Source organism: Cyprinodon variegatus, unplaced genomic scaffold (genome assembly GCF_000732505.1).
Source record: "Cyprinodon variegatus isolate N-32 unplaced genomic scaffold, C_variegatus-1.0 Scaffold117, whole genome shotgun sequence".
In the NCBI taxonomy this organism is placed as follows: Eukaryota; Metazoa; Chordata; class Actinopteri; order Cyprinodontiformes; family Cyprinodontidae; genus Cyprinodon; species Cyprinodon variegatus.
The window spans coordinates 307,658-329,148 of record NW_015150570.1 but is presented as its reverse complement, the minus strand read 5'-3'; the positions used below and the strand labels follow the sequence as shown (position 1 = coordinate 329,148).

The 21,491-nt window shown below is 38.4% G+C and overlaps 1 protein-coding gene across 3 annotated transcripts in view; it reads left to right on the top strand.

Moving 5' to 3' along the window:
* Positions 1-1,653: 1,653 nt before the first annotated feature.
* ece1 (endothelin converting enzyme 1) overlaps positions 1,654-21,491 on the top strand; it is a 30,752-nt gene continuing 10,914 nt past the window's right edge. The window contains exons 1-10 of one of the 3 annotated variants that reach the window (XM_015375358.1): positions 1,654-1,753; positions 12,675-12,761; positions 13,553-13,691; positions 17,237-17,449; positions 19,425-19,549; positions 19,664-19,810; positions 20,203-20,268; positions 20,428-20,616; positions 20,700-20,842; positions 20,960-21,074. In XM_015375358.1, coding sequence (XP_015230844.1) covers positions 12,675-12,761; positions 13,553-13,691; positions 17,237-17,449; positions 19,425-19,549; positions 19,664-19,810; positions 20,203-20,268; positions 20,428-20,616; positions 20,700-20,842; positions 20,960-21,074 — 1,224 coding nt within the window. In that variant the 5' untranslated portion in view covers positions 1,654-1,753. Of the gene's footprint in view, positions 1,754-12,186; positions 12,762-13,552; positions 13,692-17,236; positions 17,450-19,424; positions 19,550-19,663; positions 19,811-20,202; positions 20,269-20,427; positions 20,617-20,699; positions 20,843-20,959; positions 21,075-21,491 lie in introns of those variants that run through there. The other 2 variants (XM_015375359.1, XM_015375357.1) reach the window with 2 other exon arrangements.

Genomic DNA, 21,491 nt, shown 5'->3' with positions numbered 1-21,491 from the left:
ACTAGATTATGCCATTATATTCAACACAGGCGCTCTGTTTGATCAGTTTACCTTTTCCCCTCTAGATGTCGCTGTAGGACTTATTTCTCTCACTACCTTCTTTTGAGCCGTTGTCTAGTTAACTAAGGTGTTTTTTGAATGACCAGTGGAATTTATACTGTTTTTACTGCAGTAGCATTTCAGTGAATTTTGATAACTATCACACCCCAACTATCCATTGTTTGTCTAATGAATTTAATGGACCACTGAAATTGAAAATCAATATTTTCAGAGGAAAGGGAGACCATGAGAGGCCATAAAGAAGCAGCCGCTTCTGTTTTCTACAAACCTAACTAAACATCCAGTAATGTTGCTTTCAGCTGTAGAGTAGTTCCATAACATTGACAACAAATGTAATATAAAGAATGACATGAAAAGATGTCCAGATAATTCACTCAACTTAGTAGGGTTGCAAATTGCTTGATAAAAAGGAACAATTGTATATTTAGAAACAAAGTTATGTGTTTGATTAAATTCAAGGTATAGTGAAATGTTCACAACACCACATTACACACAGAAGAAAAGGTGGAAAAAAGATAATCATGATGTTGATGGGGGGGAAACAATGCCTGGTGAAGAAGTTTTTTTTTTTTCCTAAATAGTTGGCAATACTACAAGTTACTAATTCAGTTTCAATTCCATTCAGTTTATGTATATAGCACCAATTCACAACACATGTCATCTCAAGGCACTAAACAGTTCACCAGATCATCCAGTCAAATTGATTCAAAGTTTTCTATCTAAGGAAAACCAGTTGATTGCATCGACTCATTGACTCGAATGCAATCCTTCACACTAAGCATGCTTGTAGCAACAGTGGAGAGGAAAAACTCCCTTTTAACAGGAAGAAACTTCCAGCAGAACCAGGCTCAGTGTGAGCGGCCATTTGCCGAGACTAACTGGGGTTCAAGGAGACAGAAGCAGACATAGAAAAAGCAACTGTGAAAGGCGGCCCCGTCAAGGAAACACACATCCAGACAGACTCCCATGCCAGAGGATGAAGAGAGCACATCCAGCCAGTCAGTCAGAGAAACAGGACTACACTGGAAAAACAGGCCAATCCCCAGCATCTATAAACAAAGGTGTTGATGGCAGCAGCACAGCTGATGATTTATTAAACCATGGCTAACATTTCTTTAATTAAATGAGGGTCGTAGCATCTGTAAATTAGGACTACTGTCTCGGGTGACCCTTTCAATCATTCTACTGAGGATTAAAACAATATATAGCTTAAAAAAAAGAGCAGGGGATAACTGGATAATTTTAGATGTTGTTTTTTTTTTCAAAAGCCCTCATCATTAGTTATTGTGTACAATATTAGCTTACAAATTAGGGCTTTAGTGTAATATTTGAGCGGCTGCAGCCATTTTCTTTGAACCCCTCCGACAGAGTTCACCCAGCTGTCAGTTTGTCGTGTAATTCAAGTAAAGCTGCTTGAATATGTGGAATTAGGTTGACAATTTGCATGTTAGCCCTGGCTAAACTAGCCGCACCGCATGCCAGGATATTAACACCAGGCTCCGCATGCTATTTGCTAGTTAGGGTGTGACGTCAAACGCGTCATGATTTCCGGACATAGCGGTCTACGCGAAGCGGAACTCGAGAGGGAGGGGAACCATCTTGGCCGGGGTAGTGGAGTCTTTGGTTGCTGCAGCTGAAGCTCCCTCACTGTCTCCCTGGTCAAAGAGCGCAGCGGACAGCAGCGGCCGGCAGGGTAAGAACATGTCTTCTGGTTGGAGTTAATCTTTTTAGGGCGCTATTAAACCAGTACTTTAGACTGACAACTGTTTTTATGACCTGTTAATATTATGATTTGACAGCTGAACTGTACGGCGAGGCGTGGAGAACCCGTCATATTGACATTATTTCTAAAGAAACTTTTGGGAGTTTGTTAAATGCATAAATTGAACTACACTGTGTTAAAATTGCTTTAAAATGTTAGTATAATCTCTTTTATAATGTTGTTATAACCTTACTTATAACACTTTGATTTATTTTTGTATTAAATTTCATCTCCTTTTGTAATAATGGCTCCTATTTGTTTGGTTTCAGCCTTCAGGGGCTTGTGGTCACATATTCCCAGCGGTATGTTAAGTGAATCAGGCAGCCAGCATCTTATTTACACATGGACCACTTAGTGAGGCTCTGTCTTTGTCATTGACCTATTTGGTGACATTTTATCCTCCAGGCCACCAGCTGCAACCAAAACAGCATTTCAAGCAACAATATGTCTGCAGTCAAAACACAGCTGCTGGTGTTTGTTTTATTCTACCTTATCATTGCAGGGCTGTATCAATAATATTTACTTTGACTGCAAAAAAAGATCTAATTTGTATTTGGTTAGTATGAAAAGAAAATAAATCATCATAAATGTCCTAAAGATACAACAAATTCTAATATAAACTGGCCTATCGTCTAGCAGAAGGGCTGGATTTCAATGGATTGTATGTTTATATCCTGAAAACAAACCTCCACAGTTTCTAAGCTGTATTTTTCTGGTACACTAAGCAAAAAGAAATGGGATAAGAGCATAAAAAGCTTCTCAAAATGTAGTAATCATACATCCTGGATGTCCATGGGAAAATAGAGCTGTCATCACTTTAGTTGCTCTGAGCGTTTCTCACATTGTGTCACTGCTACTTCTGCTTTTTTATCTTTTTTTCCCCCTTATTTTATGGCACCAAACTGTCCCTGAGCATTAACATCATAAACCACCGTCCAGATCTACGTCCTGTAGGATGCAGGCGCAGAAGTCATTGGATCAGTGTTTACAGAGACTCATGTTTGGGTGATTTACTGGTTTAATAACATTACCCAACCTTGGATGTGCTGTTCTCAAGGAAGCTCGATTTACAGCGCGGTTATTCATTACCTAGGTGTGATTGGGAGTGTGCTGCAGCCTGCCACAACAACAGCTAGAACAAGTAATCTCCTGTTATCTGTCTGTGCCTCTGCAGGCTTCCCCGTGCCTCTTCTTTAATCCTCACCTTATGTTGATAAAATGTTGCCAGCAGGGTATTTCATTTTATTTAACCAACAGATTTCTTTTTTTTTATATATTTTACCATGTGTGTGGTATGCAAAAGTTAGGTTTCTGATTTGTTTAGCATAATACTGTGACCGCTTTCAGTTGATAGATGGTATGATGATGAAATGGGACATGACTGGCTGATATTTGATCCCTGCGCATACGTCAGAGCACCTGAAATGTATACAGAATAGTAACTCAGAGTCCTCTGATGGCAGGAATCTAAAGAATTTAAAATGTCACAGCCTAGATAGAAAAAAAAAAAGCAAGCTCTTTATATTCTCAATGCAGTCATGATTCATGATTTACTAGAAATAAAACCCAAAGTGTTATTATTCTGGTAAAGTCTCTCAGCTTAGTCCAACAATCTCACTGTAGAGCAGCACAAAGCCGATTTCCTGGGAAAGTAGATTTTACTTTTCGGTTAATGTTGCTCTGTCAGAGTGTGTTTTTGGGGGGATTTTTTTTTTTTTTTCCCAAAGGAAGCATCTTGGCCGTCTGACAGAAAGTTTTGTCTTATCTGTGGCCTTCAGACAGAAACATGGGGACTAGCAATGATAGTGTGAGAACTGAAAAGGGTTTGCATTTATGAAGGTCAACTAACAGGGACTGGAAGTGGTACAGGGTTGGACTTTGCATAAGAGAGAAACCCCAGGGAAACAGACCGGCTTTTATACAGCCTTACATTATACAGCTGTAGTGTTTGCAGCCAGTTTATTACTGGATGGTGTGATGCTGAGCTTCAGCATGCATAAGAAGTGTAGATATCTTTACAGTTTTCTGCAAAAGTATCACTTTTTCTTAAACTTTTCATTTTATTTTAACTCCAAACTCAAATATATATTTTGGGGGGTTTTACTCAGAGACCGACATAAAGTAAGGCAAAATAAATGCATTGCCACAAATCTGAAAAGTGTGACATTTATTTAAAGTCAGCCTCCGTGAATATGAATCATTACTTTTACATCAATAAACATGAGTTTTTAGGTCTCACCAAAGATTTAATATACACCTGCATTGAGGGTTTGGACATTAACTGCTAAAACATTACTATGCTTTAATTTAAACCATTCCATTTTAGTCCTAGCTGTGTGTTATGGTTTAAGTATTTTGCAGTTTTTTAATTCTCTTCATATTCTCCTATCCCTGATGTCAGTCATAAGAATATATAAAACACTGTAGGACTGCATGTTGGATGTATTTCCTCCTGAGGATGTAATCGCAATTTGCAATGGCTGCAAAGTGCCCTGTTGCCATCTTTCTCTTCCTTAAAATGAAGCCAATCTTTCGATCGCTTTACCCGATGGTGCACCATTTTTTTTTATTAGCTTTTCTAGACTTACGCCTGGTCATGTCGTGCTTGCTTACTGAATGCCGTGTGACTTGCGTAAAAAACGTGACGTAAGTCGTGCTGCCCTAAGCGGCTCTGGCGCTGCCTGGAATCGTTAAGAGAACCGTAAGCGAGCTACCAAACGGTGCCATGGAATTGGAACACACTTCTGAACAGGAACCGGTTTTTGATTCCCATACCTAACCAATATGGTGACTGATGATTCACAGCACCGTATACTACCAACGGCCAACTATAATATTCACTGTTCGACTTTAGCACACCAATTGTGATTATTAATTTTTCTTTGTTTTCTATCTCTATGGCGCTTATTCATATTGGCTCTTAATAAGGAATAATTCACATGAAAAGGAAATGTCTGAAACTTGTGGTTAGGGCTGCTGTATAGAGCGGAAACATTGCATCCCTGTAGTCCCTGCAGATGAGTCTCTTTCAAATAAGCTGCCGTTCCAGTGAACTAGGCCTTTAGGGATGCCCCGGTGGCACTCCAAAGGTTTTTAGCTTTTTTTGCAGGTAGAGTGAGCTCTGATCATCCCTCTGATGAGTGTTCAGGTGAACACCAAGCCACTTAAGAATCCCCTTTGACAATGTCATTAAAAAAACAAAGATTAAAACCACGTAACTCCTTCCTTCCATTTCACTTATGTACAATATGTTTTTATTAAAAACTTTTTTTCTTTATTTCTTTTCTTTTAGACTGACAAACATTGAATTTAAGTTTAATAGAAAGGGAAGTAGCAGCTTTTCTAGTGAAGCTGTGGTTTCTTCATGTGTCTTGCTGAGGTCATGAGTGTGTTTTTGGTGAGATGTGATTGCAGAAGTTAAAACAGAAGTGTGTTCTTTCATAGTCCTGAAATGAGCTGCCGGCTTTATGCACGTTTCTGGTATTTACTGATTAATCACTTATCATATGTGGTCTGTAACTTTATCTTAATCTTGCTTCTGGTGGTTTCCCATGACGGTTAAATGAGCTGCAGGGCTACTAGGCGGCCAGTTCATCCCCTAATCATCCCGGAATCTTAATGTTCTTACTTGTTTTGCATTTTGTTGTTTTCCTTGTTAGCTTTTCTCAGAAAATTTCCCCCAAACCGTGTCAACTGCAGCACATGTAGCGCTCGGTCTTAAACACACACAAACACAAGTTATTCTTGGAGGAATGCCCTAACGCCGCAAATAATAGTCAGGATCAGTGACGAATTACTGACGCATGTTTGGGGTTTTACTGCTTCACTCAAAGGTTGTGGTCTTGTGTACAGGCTGCTTTTGTATAGGAAGACATTGTGGGACACCAGGGGGCGATTTGTTAGACACCCCCCCCAGACCTGACTTCCACCACAGGCTTTGTGTTTGGGACATAAGTGGCTCAGACCCATTCCTGTGTTCTTATCCACAGGAATTCCTAGGTAGGTGCTGACAGACATTTGATGGTACAGCCTACATTAGTAAGGGGATAGATAGATAAAAGTCACCTAGAACTCTATACAGCTTTATTTAGAGAAAATTTAAATGCCTTAATCTTTCACACATAAAAAAGTAAAACCAAAAACATAATTCCTTCAAAAAGGAATGATGGGAATGCAACCTGACTAACAAATTCTATGTTATAATGTGAGGAATTTATATGTACTTTATTTATTTTTGAGTGCCTGGAAAATTTGAAGTTAGTCATCCTGCTACTTTTGGGGAATTAAGGTTAAACTAAAAACTCCCCAAACTGTTAACGACTAGAAAACAAGTATTTTAAGATGCGTAGTCATTTATGTAAGACACAAAATGTCCAATATGTGTCAGAAACAATCAAACAGTTAAAAACACAAACTGTTAGAGTGACAAAAGGCTGGATGAGGATGTGGTTTAACTTGATATCACAGAATATAAATAGGGCGGCAATGAAGTTCTAGAAGGTGCTGCACAGAAATCTTGGGGCATGCTTCCTTGGTTAGAGCACACAACCCGTGTATGGAGGCGTTAGTCTTTGTGCAAATTGATTGTTTTTAGACATGCCATTATCATAGATGTAGACATGTACAGGTTGGTAACAGCTAATAGGACCTAATAACCATAGCACTACACCCTTTGGTCAGATGGGACTATTGAACAACCCTCTAAAAGCATTTGACATGTAAAAATAGATTTTTTCCCCTGAGCGTTTTATTGTCATTAGACTGTCACAAGTACAGAGCAATGAAATAAACTCTCTGTATTTAACCCATCCCTTTGGGGATCAGTAGGCTGCCATTGTGCGTTGTCCAGGGAGCAGTGTGGGAACCCCAGGATTCCAAGCTCAATGCCCTAACCACTAGGCCACCACTCCCCAAAGCAAGCTTTGGCGTGAAGGGTCTTGAAGGACGGACACTGGCAGCTCATTCCCCCCAGAGTGGGATATGAACCCAGGCTTCCTGTTTGCAGTGACTTACCGCTAGAGCTTCCCAGCTGCAAGATTTGTGGAAAATTAAGTTAAATATGGTGATGGATTTGTTTTATCCTCAGATTATTCTGGGATTCATGCATCAAATCACAGCAGCAACCTTTAGATAAATTGTAAATCTTATATCGTAAAGTACTAATTATTTGTCACTATTTGATAATAGCTCCACAATAGCCGGCCAAATCAACTTCAGGATGGTTTATCAGACATTCCTAAGCTTTTCTAAGCAGTCATTGTGGTCCTGAGGCTGGAGGTTTCTAGAAAACCACTGGATTCATGTGAAGAGAGGAGATTCAAATAGGAGAGTGGAATTGTGTAAAATGAACAATCAAAAATGTCTAATTATATCTGCTGTTAGAGCTGTTTTTTTGGCAAAAGAAAACATTTTTCCCTCTCAATGAATGTTGGAATTTTCAGTGTGACGACTATGTTTGAACAGCTTTCTAAAGGAGGCCAGGAAATGTTCAGGGTGTTGTGCATTTGTGGAAACTGATGTAATGCTTCTTGTATTAGATGTTAATGATTGGGTGATATTAGTCGCAAAATAAAAAAAATTGAAAGGGAAGCTGTGTTTTCACTAAGAAGTGATTCCGCCCAGGGCTTTCAGTTTGTGTGGCAACATGTTCCAGCGCTTCTGCACAGACTTCAATTCCAGGAAAGTGTTGGAAAACACTGAATGTGGGCTCAGGAATGTGCGTTTGTGACAACAGCTACGTCGGAGCCAGCGCTCTTTGTTGATCAACAGACGGATCAAACACCGAGCAAATGATTAAGTCACAGATGTTTTAGGCGTATATATATATAAAGTCCAAAAACAACTTAGTCTTGCTGTTCAGCAAGCACTCTTGTTTAGTTTCTGGAAACCCTCAGTGAATCATAGGGTAAACATTAATGAAGCGAATGAGGAATGTGAGACAAAAGAAAAAATCCCAGATTCCAGTGCTGACAATATATCTTTCCATGCAAGATAAAAGTAACATGAAACCCTTTATATCTGATAGTTCTTGTTATTTTCACACTCCTCCCATCCTTATCTTTCCATCTCTGAACCCATTTCAGTCTTCTGCCCTTTCACAACTTTTCATTGTTTGACTTTGCCGATCATCTCCGGGGCTTTTAAAATAGGTAATAAACCAATCAACGCCGGGAAACTTTAAATATAAAATGATATTCCTTCTTATGGGTATATTTAAGGAGGAAAACAGTAGTCCCTTTCTTTCTCTTTGTACAGCTGGAGATATTTAGAACCACCTTGTGTAACAGAAACAAGCTTAAGCTGGAATCTGTGCTCCTTGTTTGACTGGAACTGTTTGAGGACGGAATGGGAGAATCATTTTTTTCTTCTCGGCTTGTTTATATGCAGAAAGTTTTGAGTGCGTTAAAACAAATGTCTTGGAATGGATTAGAGTCTAGCTGTGTTTACAATAAGATCCAATCAGTTTTAGTAGAGAATTCAGGCTCTGACTTTGGTTTATTTTTTTCTCGGGTTAACGTGGGCAGATGCAAGCCAGAGTTTTAGAGTTGTTCTACACATTGATGTAAAGCAGGCTTACATCCAGACAAACCTTTCAAGCTTGCCTGGATGTCTGTGTTTATTTGACGCTGCCTGGCGGTTTATCACCAACTGTATTTTGCTCTTGACAATATTATGTGAGGTTTATGTAAGGGCAGTTGTTTAGGAAGGTATTGGTATATTTACATCGTGGATAGCTGCCAAGTTCTGCCAGAAAACCAAACCAGCATCCCTAAAAAGCTTGCCTGCAGAGGGAAGCATGAAGCGCTGTACTCTGGACCAACAGCAGTGGATCACATGGCTCTTCAGATTATCGAGTTTGGAAAATTTGTACTGGACTCTAACCAGCTGGGTTTCTGTGTATCTTTACTTTTCTCCCCAGACTAAGGAACCCACATTTCCAAATGAAATCCCAAAGTAACTTCGTTAGACTTCAGCTAAAAGAGGAATTTGAAATTTCACGTAAAAATGGCCAAGTTCTTTTAATTTCCCTGAAAGAGTTTTTGTCTGTGTGCTGGATATTCAATTCAGTTTATTTATTTCACACAAATTCAAAACACAACTCAAGGCACTTTGCAAATTAACCAGATCATACAGTCAAACTGATCAAAAGTTTTCTATCTAAGGAAACCCGGCTGATTGCATCGACTCATTGACTCAAAGGCAATACCTCACCAAGCATGCATGTAGCGACAGTGGAGAGAAAAAACTCCCTTTTAACAGGAGGAAACCTCCAGCAGAACCAGGCTGCCGAGGCCGATGGGGGTTCAAGGAGACAGAAGCAGACATACAGAAATAAGCAAAGATTTAAAAAAAAAAGAATTTGTCAAACAGCTCCGCAAGTGTACACAAGAATCTAGTCTCACTAAACCTGTTTGTTTTTACTCTGAATTACTTTACCGTTATGGGAGTATACACTGATGGCTGTCAGTGCTTGAGCACTGGCCTGACAGAATGAGCACTCAGAGACCTGGGAAGTAAGTGAGAGTCAATAACAAACAAATAAGAAACAAATGAAACAAATACACAATAAGCATGCATCCATTTTCCTAAAATTTAAATCTTGTAGTTGGTGTTACTTCTTTCCTTTGTCCACTGCTTATGTAACATACCCATTTCTTGATGCCCACAGAGATTCTTGGCCCATAAAATCTCCTTGAGATGGCATCAATTGTTTTTATTTGGCTACAATGTGCACCTGTAGGGCTGGCTTTGAAGTCAACAAATATTCTTTCGGCTTCCTCAGCACCTTTAACTACTTTGACCTTTCTTGAGGAATGACAGTCTTTGTGTCTAACATAGAAGAGGTCATTTCCTTGGAAAAGATCAAATACACCAATAAAAATATGAACAGCTCGATCTTCAACATCTGTAAACAAAGGTGTTGATGGCAGCAGCACAGCTGATAGTTCTCTCCAGGATGGTGTCACTGCCAAACAGGAACAGATGAGGCGAAGCTACTATGAGACAAAGCAGAGAGAGCAGAACGTTAGAGATTTAACTAATAACCTCTGTAGAGTGGGAAACTAGAGATAGAATGAAGCAGAATTATGAAAAAGGGGTCCCTATGTCCTCCAGCAGTCTAAGCCTATAGTAGCATAACTATAGAGATAGCTCAGGATGTATGATGGGTTCCAGATTTACTTGTTTAGTAAATCACTGTCAAACTTCTAAAAACAGCCATTCATGCTCCTTTTGCATGACTGTGTGAGCAGCTTTTTTTAGTGCAAGAGAAGAAAAAAAATGCTATAAATCTTTGTTTGGAAAGTTCTTACTTCCACCTGTAAGCTTAGACCTGCAAGCTAGCTGAAAGTTTCCTTTTCGTTTTTGTGTGGCAGCAAACTCAATTTAAACACTTTACCGCCTCCTAAAGTGTGGGAAGGAAAAACAAAAACAGAGCTCCTAGACTTGTTAAATGTAATGCGACCAAAAATTGAGTGCATCTGCAATTGGAAAATTGCAATTATATTGCAAATGCATTTCTTTGCCAAGCCTTTCAAAACTAACATGTCTCTATACAACCTTTTAATTTCCGATATAATACCAATATTGCAGGTTTGAGTATTGACCTATGCTGATATAATCATGCATATTATTTTACTCGTATTGGAGTGTGGAATTAGAGCATACGTTAATATATTAGTCAAATTGAGAACAACAGTGGACAACTGACACATTTTCTGTTCACCAATAGGTTGCATAAAGGCAGAACATTTCCATCACCTTGCCTATATCAGAGATTTTACACACACACAATGATATATTCTGATATTGATTTTTTGGGGGGCTGATATTGGATCAATATTAGATTTGGACATCTGTAATAAACATATTTTCTATGAGTCTCATACAAAATATCTTTTTTAGATACTGTTGCACTCGTGGCTTTTAATTGCAAAGTGAACAAATATGATAAAGCATTAGGAGAAAAGAAACATATGAACTATTAGGTGATTTAGGAGCAGCAGAGCTTTAGGCACGAATGTGGCTTTTCTTCTCTGAGTTCTGCATGCAGGACAACAAACCCGGTGGCCTGAGAGCAGCCATTCAAAATGTTGAAAAAGAGCATGTGATGGATCAATGGTCAGCAAAGATTTTAGAGGAGTTCCAATTATTTTGGAGTAAACAGACATATTTATGAAAGTGCTCTCTGTCCTGAAGGCTGATGCTGTAAAACTAGCTGGTAATCGAGAAGGTGATGGTACATAAGCCTATATTAAGACTTAATTACTGTTACCTTAATGAACATCTTACTTTGGCTTTTACTTTGAAGTTATTTAGGAAAAAAAAGATGAAAACCGTTAAAGTTGGGCGTAGAAGACTAATCCATGTGTTAGAAGCTTTTATTATTCCATGCATGTTTCATGCTAAGCAGAAGTTTGATTTGAGTTAAACCCGAAGAGCCAAAACTGTCACATATAAAACAATTTTAAAATATCTGACTGACTTTAACAGGTTTGTCTCTTGTCAGATTAAAATTTTTGCAGCTTCGCTCTCAGATTATTGCATTTGTCACTTATTAAAATTCTGAAACATCAATTGAAACTGTTTACTTCTGTTGCTTTCTGATCCATATTATCAAGCAGCTTTTAAAATAATGCACCATTATTCCTTGTGAGCTGAAATTTGGTCAGCCTAACAAGTAAACTGTAATACTGGTCATTTCACAACTAGTATCGAGAGAAAAAACGAATGAAACCAAAAAGGTAAAAGGCTTCCAAAACCAAATTAACATTGAACTGCTTCTAATGAGGTCTGTAATGACTGTAAGCTAAATTTGTAATTGAGTTTGATGTGATTACCTCTAGGAAAGGCTGAGACCTTTCGGGGTAAGACACGCTGATAGCCGGGCAGTCGACAGAGCTATAACTAATGTTGTTTTAAGGGCTGATGTGTAACTTGATACAGATATTTTCCATGGGCTCCTAAGACAACTGACAAGGAGTCCTGGAGGAGTTTTTAATTCAGGCCTCATCAATTTACATTCCTGGATGTAGCCTAATACTTTTTAATACCAGTTTAATGCTATCAATGATATAAAAAGTATTTCTATCTATTTTGCCAGATGTGCCTCTGTTCAATTTCAATCAGTTTGTTTGCAGGTTGCAATCATTTAGACCTTTGTGTTTAGTGTGTCAGGTAGCATACAGGATAACCACAGCAGGCCGTCGGAGGAGGATCCTTTGTTCGGATGCTCCACCCCTTAGTGTATTTAATCCTATAGAAACAGCAGTGGGTGTAAACTGCAGCGGTGAGATTCCCTCCCCAAATCTAAGTGAAACCACATTGAGGAATGTGCTCGCACAAAGACACACAATCGTCACACAATCACTTGTGCGCACCCCGTCTCAGTCATGTAAATCGCTGCAGTCAGAGCTCCTTCCTGTTTTTCACTAGTTCCTTCTTCTCTCGTTCCGTGTTCGTACGGAGTAGGCTGAGAAGGAAGTCCAAGGAAAGAGAGAGAGAGTAAGAAAGAGAAGATGTTTCTTTCAGAAGGAGGACTTTAGGTGTTGTATCTGTCTCTGTGCCTGAAGCCATGGGGGCTGTGAGAGGTGCTGACAGGGAGCAGCTTTCAGAGAAACTGACTGGAGATTGATTTTTTTTTTTCTTTCCAATATTGCTCCCAGTTTGGGTAGAATAGTTTTAAAGAGATATATTTGATTGAATGGATCCTAAAAGAAAACGTCAGGGACTGCAAAACGAAAGACTTTCCAAATGAGAAAACCTTTCTCACAGATCTCTCACCTGGGAAAGATAGGGGATTGACGGAAACATGGAGACACTGAGAGAATCGTTTCTTCATTTGACTTTTCAGATGTCAAAATACAAGAGAGCAACGCTGGATGAGGAGGAACTGGTGGACTCCACTGGTGACGATGCCTACCCATCATCACCCATGCAGGTAAAAGCTCAACCATACTTTAAGATCATAATCAACTGATTATTTTCTCTACTGCTTCTACTGGCTCCTTTAAAACCTTCCTAATGGACCCAAAGGACTGAGCTACTGGCATAAATAGTCCCACATTTTCAGTTGACGTGGAATCAAATCTGTAGGAAATATAATATTCTTGCTGATTTAACTCAAACACTCAGCAGAAATTATAATATTCAAATAAAGATTTTGTCAGAAATTAAAGGTCCCTTCGTTCACATTTTAGTACTAATTAATTATTTCACATTTTTTATCTTAGAAGGGATGAAAGCTTTTTGTGAAACAGCTTATTTCTTGACTGCCTCACAAACTGTGAAGGGAGGAGGAAAACAAGCGACATTTAGTTACTTTTTGTGGGATTAGAAGTACATCTATAAGGCACAGTTAATGATAAAGAAATTTACAGACAGTGTGAAAACTTAAAACACAATTCTAACTTGCTGTACATGAGAAAACATAAATACAGTGCCGTCTTTTAAATGTTCTTAACCTGTGCCAAATCGGTAAATGTCATTTTAGAGTCCAGGAACAATTAAAGAATGTATAACCTTTTCGTTTAACAACAGCTGAAAAGGCCTTTTCAGAAAAACTATTGTGTTCTTCTATTCAATCTGTGACCAAATCAGAAACCTAAATCTGTTTTTCTGCAGTAGGATAGTTTATAAAGGCAGAAAAAAGCATGTATTAAAAACTTTTCTGACTATTTATGGCTTTGCAGATTTAAATGAGATATTTTATGTGTTTATTTCTATGTGCAGATGACCTTTTTGCCAGGCAGGAGCACCACATGTAGTCCAGACAAGACCCAAAAAGAAAAGAGGCTTCTGCTATTAGTGTGTTTCCTTTCAGTCGCCCTGTTTCTGTCACTCATCTCTACTGGAGTCTTTTATAATCAAGGTGAGTTTTAGAAGTGCACCAAATGACTCTAACATGTGCCAAAATAATCATAGCTTTCTATATTTTGCACTAAAAACATGAATACACGGTGGGTCATTTGTTTTTCACATGTGTGTTTATTTTTATGTTGAACACATTATTTGACAGTTTCTTTCGTTCTTTGTCTGACAAAATCACTTTCCCTTTAGACTCAATGCACATAATGCAGGGTAAGGTTAAACTTTCGTCATTATTGGCAGAGGATAGATAGCTTATAATGCAAGAGGGACTGAATGACCAACTGTTGAGGAGGCAGCCTATCGACGTGACACAACACGTTAATCCGTCTAGGCTGCTCTACAACTGACCAATCGGCCATTCCAATTTGATCCAAAGGAAACACATTCCAACCTCAACACATTTTTGGATTTTGAATTAGGGACGCAGTTCTACGTATTTCTGGAAACAAAAGCAAATAAGTGCAGTGTTAAACATTGTCACTGGGGAAGATGAAATACAGAAGCTTGTAACCCTGAGCAGTAAAGGATGAGTAGTTGAACACAACAGTATGAGGGCGTTAAATATCCAGGCTCTGATACTCTTTTTCTGTCATACTGGCTGCATAAAGGCTCCCTCTATGGACCAACAGACTGGTAAGATTGATTATTTAAGGGAAAGTCCATCCATTCATTTTCTGTCACGGGGTGCTGATGGCTATCTCCAGCTGCCTATGGGCGAGAGGCAGGGTGCACCCTGGACAGGTCTATTTATGGGGAAGGATGTACCTGAAATGTCCCCTGCATAAAAAAAGCCGTTTAGTAATTGTGAATGTGGAATAAAATCAACAAAGATGTTTGTTTCACTTTATCTGTTTTCTGTACTTCTGAAGTCCTAATAAGAGTAAACACTCTGTTTAAAGAAATATTTTCTTGGTTCCATATGCCCAACTCTGCGCTGCCTGCTATGTTCACCCAGAATGTGTGCTGTATATTTCCAGATGTCACATTTATGGTAATAGACTTTGCCAATTTACCTTGTAATTCAGAGGATTTACAAAGGGAAATCCAGAGACTTGACTTTTAATTTCCCCCTAATGATGCATTTTATGTTATCAAGGTGTCTCTCTTCCTGTCATACTCCTGACATTCCGGTCAAATTGCTGCTTATGTCCGAAAAACACCGACCAGGGGTCTACCTTGTTAGGGACAAAGCAGACGTAGTTGTGGAGAAGTGTGAGCGGTCTGCCCTGCCCCATTCCTTTCAATAAGATGTTAGTACGGTACTATGACTTCATATGATCAGTTTATCCTGTCAGATCGGATGCTTAATTGGGTTTATTGTGTCTTAACTTTAACCTAGGCATCCCCATAGCATAGGTCCCAAAGCTTTACTAGCTCCCCAATTACAGCTATCTCGTGTTGTTGCTAGTTAGTTTACTCTCCGTTACATTTCTGCATGGGCGGGAGCTTATATCTCTTCAAATGACCGAGTTTGGATGTATGGAAAGCCATTTAGGAGATGAACCTTGGCCAGCAAAGCTATCAGCCAGGTTGATAAATCCACTGCTCTGTTCTGCAAATATTCATTCAAGATAACTGCATGAATTATTTACATTAGCAAATGCACACAGAACAAGAAAAACCAGAGAAACCAAGTGTGTTATTATTGTGGCTCCATAGCAACATAATTGAATTCAGGTTGACATACCGTCAGAGCTGTCAACTAACCTTCTTCTGTCTATGTGACAAATTTACGATACTGCTTTGAAATTTTAATCCAATAGTGCAATAGTTGGTTACCATGGAGACTTGATGCAATCTGGTGGACAGATTTTCCTAACCAAGAAGTCACACTGATTTCTTGAGCAAAGGATACCGTTTTGAGCATCTTGGAATGTCCTAAATACTTTTTAATGCCATAAATCACAATTGTGGTAGGCTTAAAGCACAATAAAAATCTTATATATATTGTATGGTTATCATAGTTGTATTTTTGTATTGAATTAAAAGAGATTATGTCTTCAAATTAAGATTATTTACATACCTTCCTATTCACAAAAATATATTTTTATTTCTATTTTAAGTACATTGCTTTCATTTTTGAGAACCAGTCAATTTATTTTTTGTAGAAAAACATTTATTAAACAGACCAGTCATAAGATCTTTTTTTAAGCTTAAATTCGCAGCTTATTAAAATAAAATTTCTACTATAGCATACAATGCAAAAATTATGTAAAGAAAAATAATTGAACTTTATTGACCTCTGCGTTTAACCCATTCCCTTGGGGAGAAGTGGGCTGCCATCAAGGGGCGCCCAGGGAGCAGGTTGGGGGTTAAGGGTCTTGCTCAGAGACCCAGAGTGACAGTCTGTAGGAGTGGGACTCGAACTCAGAACCTCAGGATTCCAAACTCTGTCCCCTAGCCACTAGGCCCCCACTTCAAATTAGAAGAAGTAAATATTTCTTAAAATAACTGCATTTACCCTTAATTTGAGTAGGTAAATAAGATGAATTGCCAATGAAACAAGTATTTTTGCCGTTTAAATAAGATAATTAGATATTAGGCACTTTAAATGAGACAATGCAATTGTTTTTCCCTGTTTTAAATGTAAATTGTCACATTTTATTGGCAAAGTGTCTCATTTAGCTCCCCAATTTAAGAAAATACAAACTTTTTTAAAGAAAAAACAACTAATTTATATTTAAATGTTTTGCAGTGTAGCTGTAATAAACTGCTGGTGTTTAATTTGTACAGTTCTTTGTTAATTAATTTTTTTCTCACTGAGGTAAGTGCTTTAACTGAGCTGCCTGAAAGCAACTCAAAATCACTCCCTTGAGCTTGTTCATTATGGGAAAGGTTCTTATGGATTTACTGCAGCATCCTGGCCGTTTCTCATCAGTCTGGGTTTCCTCAGCTCTACCATGGGAAACGGAATACCACTTCCTCCTATTCAGGATCCCTTTTTGCATCACTCTTTGAAATAATAAAAGGAACAAGGATTCAATCGTCTTAGGAAAATCTAAGCTCATCTTGCTGGTTACTGCGTGTGCATGTCTGTACGATTCCTCATATAAACAGATAGTTAAGGTTTCAGTCCTGGTCAAGAGTTATGGATTGAGCTGTTCTTTGAGTTGTTTGCGTACTAAATAAGGACAAATACTTTCACTTCTCTGAAAACAATGTTTTTTTTTTTTTACAATGTTTTTTTTTGTGAACTAAAAGATGAACAATATTTGTAGAATTTGAAGTTGTGTTCTTTGTGAATGAATCCTTTAATCAATTTCTTTCTCTTCAATTATAAAACCCCAAGCTAGCGTTAGGATGTTAGATGTTGCTTTTCTCTTGTCAGTTCTCAGCTGACTGTTTATGAAAGACTTTTCTTGGGACAAGTATTCCCTCCAGGTTGTATTCTTTGGCTTATAAAATGATAGCTTCCAGATGCTCTAAAAACCCTCATGCATTTTTGTCTTACCATGAAATATTTTCAGATTCTCTAATGTTTCCCACAAACTGTGTGAACTATCTAAAATGTTCATCTTATCTTCTGCATGTATCTTTTTGTTGCAGCTCACCCAGGCCTGTGCCTTTCAGAGCCATGCATTACTGTCGCCAGCTCTGTCCTGGGAGCCCTGAATAGATCTGTGGACCCCTGCCATGACTTCTACAACTTTGCTTGTGGGGGCTGGGTGAAGAACAACCCTCTCCCTGAAGGGAAGTCCCGCTGGGGTCCGTTTAGCAATCTGTGGGAGCACAACATGCTTGTGATGAAGCACTTGTTAGGTGAGCTCTTATTTATTACAACTTCAGTTGATGCAAGACCCTGCAGAAAGATCCTTAACCCTAAATGAAAGGGCTTTCATCCTTCCTGTTTTATTGGTTTCCTCTACTTTTAATTACGCTTTTAAAATCCTCAGATAAATCTTCAGGGGTCTGTATGGTCAAACACCTTCCTATATTACTAAACTGTTTAATGCACACTCCACACCATGAGCCCTAAGGGTCCCAAACTAAACTACTCATAAACTTAAGGATCCACCATAAAACTCCATAGAATCCCTCTTCTTTGTTTTTACATCGTCTTGACTTATTCAGAGGGCAGCTGAAGACATTCTAATATATCTTTACAAAAAACTTCTTAAATCTTTTATATTTGTTTTCATTTATTTCTTTTAGTGTGCTTTATGTCTTTCTAATAAGGTTTTAACAATGTTTTGGTCTTCATCCTTTGTTTATTAATCTTTTCCCACATTTTTTTGATTACTGTTTAGGTAAAGCCCATTAATTAAACAAACAAAAAAAAAAAAACTAAAATAATTTACAGTGCTTTTCTAGAAAAAAAAAATACATAAAGGACATCAGGACAAAATAAAAGATAGCATGATGTTAAACTGCCCAAAAAGTTCAAGTACAACCAGGTTAATTTTTAAGGAAACTAGTAAGGAAGAATATTAGTTTTTGGCCTTGATTTAGTGGCATAGCGCAGCCCTTTAAAAGTCCAAAACTGAAGTGCATCACTCTAGAAAAACTAGAAGAAAGTTTAAAAAATGTTTTTTTCTTGTATCAGTTTTGGACAATGCGTGTATGGATTCGCTGTTTAATTAGTTTAGCCCTGCCACCTCAAGGTTTTTTAAAAATTGAGACGTGAAAAATGTATCATTGTGTCATTTTTATTGCGTGAATGGAGAAAGAGAGTGCAATATCTGCCTAAAGAATTTGCCCCCCAAACAAATCTGCAACACGTTTTTGGCCTAATGGTTTTTATTATAGTCTATCAACAAAACACCATTCTTACAAGCTTTTGCAGGGTTTTAAAAGAAAATTTGAATGTAATTTTCATTACAGAATGACATTAAAGAATTAGAAATGTGTTCTTAGATCCATATTTCTTGTCATTAGATTGGAAACTATGTTTTATTTTTACATAAAATATTATCCTATAGAACAAAATCCTGGCTTCCTCTTTGTGAATGTCTTATGTTTTGTACGTATCTTAAAACTAAAATCAGAAAATTAACTATTGAAAAAAAATTATCAGTTGTGTTTCATGTAATATTTGCAGCTCTGAATGACTTCATTAGCTGGGCTCCAGGTAAAATGGCTCTTTGCATCAGAAAGGTTTCAGACCATGATATTGGGGATTGTTAAACGTGCATCGGTTCTTCTCTTGTTTAAACTGCATTTTGTACTGAAAAGAGATAAATTTCATAATAATTGTTGTTATACGGGTATGCTTGTACAAAGTCTTTACACTCAGAGCTTCATTAAGCAAAAGCTGCTCCTGATTCATCAAAGTCTTACCAAGAAAAGCAAAACTGGAAATACAACATTATATAAAACAAAAATGTAAAATCGTGAATATCACCTGAAGCAGTAGATTCAGTAGTGTCTTTAGACTGACAAACAAAAAGGAAGAACCCATTTGATGTCACATTAAGGTTCAAACAGTAATTGATGTCCAGAGCCAGTCCCTTGTAGTGGTGAGCTGCCCACAGGTGTCCAACTGCAAGGAGCAAAGATCAGCTTGAAATAACTATGTGGCTACCAGAAATAACCATAGCAGTGCTATTAGGAATCATGCTGAGATATGGCATCAAATGAAGTATTAGTAGAACAAGAACAAGAGTAAAATCCTGTAAAACTGCTGTGCTTGAGAGTTATCAAATGTTTTAAAGTTCAGTTCTGCAACAAAAACACAAAATGAAGTTATATCCTTTTTTACACTGACTTCATTTACTTTATTTTTTCACTTGGGTAGAAAACACCACAATAAAAGAACTGAGCACAGCGGAGAAAAAAGCCCAGCAATACTATCAAGCCTGCATGAATGAGTCAAAGATCGAAGAATTAGGAGCAAAGCCTCTGCAGCAGCTAATCAGCCAGGTATGCTTCTTTACGGGGACATCAAACATCAAAAGAAATTACAGTTCCTGTTGTTGATTTTTACTTCCAGTTGTTTGCGTCACTGTGTGTCTGTTGCATCCCTTTCTGGTTCAGATAGGAGGGTGGGCTCTCACGGAGCCCTGGGACAAGGACAATTTCCAAGAGGTTCTCCGAACTGTGTCTGCCAGTTTAAGGACCTCCCCTTTTTTCACCGTCTTTGTGAGCACAGACTCCAAAAACTCCAACAGCAATGTCATCCAGGTGTGTACCGTTTACATAATGCACGTAATTATCCAAAATACATATTTAAATGTGCAGAAGAAGAAGAAGATCACTCTCAGTCATGTCCCTGTAGATCCTTACAAAAGCTGCCTTCATGGGCTTCCCTAAAGCGTCTGATTTTATCTCTGTTTGACATTCCCGTGATAATCCTCATAATTTTATGGTGGAGTCACATTCGCTCTGTTGCTTGGAGATGGGTTTATTTGTTTATCCTGCATCATGAGATCTACAAGTTCTAAAGAGATGATCTGTTGCAAGCCTCTGCTACTTAACATGGATGCGTATACCTGAGGAATGAAAACAGTAGGTTGTGTCTGAGTGTTCAAATGGAAGACAGGCAGAAATTCACTGGATGTGTCTCTTATCTGTAGGTGGATCAGTCCAGCCTTGGCCTGCCTTCAAGGGATTACTACCTCAACAAAACAGCTAATGAAAAGGTAATCTAGTCAAGTTATTAACAGTAGAATGCAGATTTTACGGCATAAATGTGCACACGTTAAGAGTTTGAGATTTTTTTAATTTATTTAGAGTTTGACCTAGGCTCAGAGTCCTTTCCCGATGAAATCTTGTCACATAACCAACCTGTGTCTGTGCAGTACCTCACAGCGTACCTCAACTTCCTGGTGGAGTTAGGGGTCCTCCTGGGCGGCTCAGAGGAAACGTCTCGGACGCTAATGACAGAAATTGTGGAATTCGAAACCACCCTGGCCAACATCACAGTGCCTCAGGAGGAGAGGAGGGACGAGGAGCTTATTTACTTTAAAGTACAGGCTAAGGACCTAAAAGTGAGTGACGGTTTTAAGGTTGCAGAGAAGTTACAGGCATTGTGTTCAGAGCAATCCTAACTTATATCCATGTCCTGGTGCAGAACCTGGCTCCTGCGGTTGATTGGATGCCGTATCTGACAGAAGTGTTCACGCCTGTTACACTTAACGACTCAGAGCCTGTTGTTGTTTATGCCAAAGAATACCTCCAGAAGGTCTCTGAGCTCATAACAAACACAAATAAAAGGTAAATACCCTGCACATTTATCCCTTTAAATGATGTAGGTGACGGCAAAGCTCTCTGACAACAGGCACAGTGTTTAACGGAGGGCAAAACAATGATGTGATGTTTTCTTTTTTGCAGCCTACTCAACAATTATATGATAATGAAGGTAGTGAGAAAGATGGTTTCAGTTTTAGACCAAAGATTCCAGGATGCAGAGCAGCGCTTCCTAGAAGTCATGTATGGGACTAAGAAGGTAAGAAAAAGTTTTAGTTCTTCTAAATTCCCCTAATCTTCTTTTAGCACAAACTCAGAAGTGAAACTGATCTAATTAAAGAAAAACTTCAATATCACACATGTGAACTGATGTCGCATGTGTTAGATAAATAAATCCTATAGTGAATGCCCTGCAAATAGACGACTGCAATGTTAAACTCATTAAGTACGCTGATGATATGGCTGTTTATGGCCCTAACATCAGCTGCGGTTATGAGGCTTCTGTGCAATGGTTGAACAATGGTGCAAGCAACACTTTCTGATTGTCAATGTAGATAAGATCACATGTTAGCAATGCCTCTAGCAACAAAGAAAGTGTTTGTTTGTGCAAAACGCTGTTAGCCTTTTGAGCTATAGAGCCTGAAAACTGAGTATCTATCTATCTATCTATCTATCT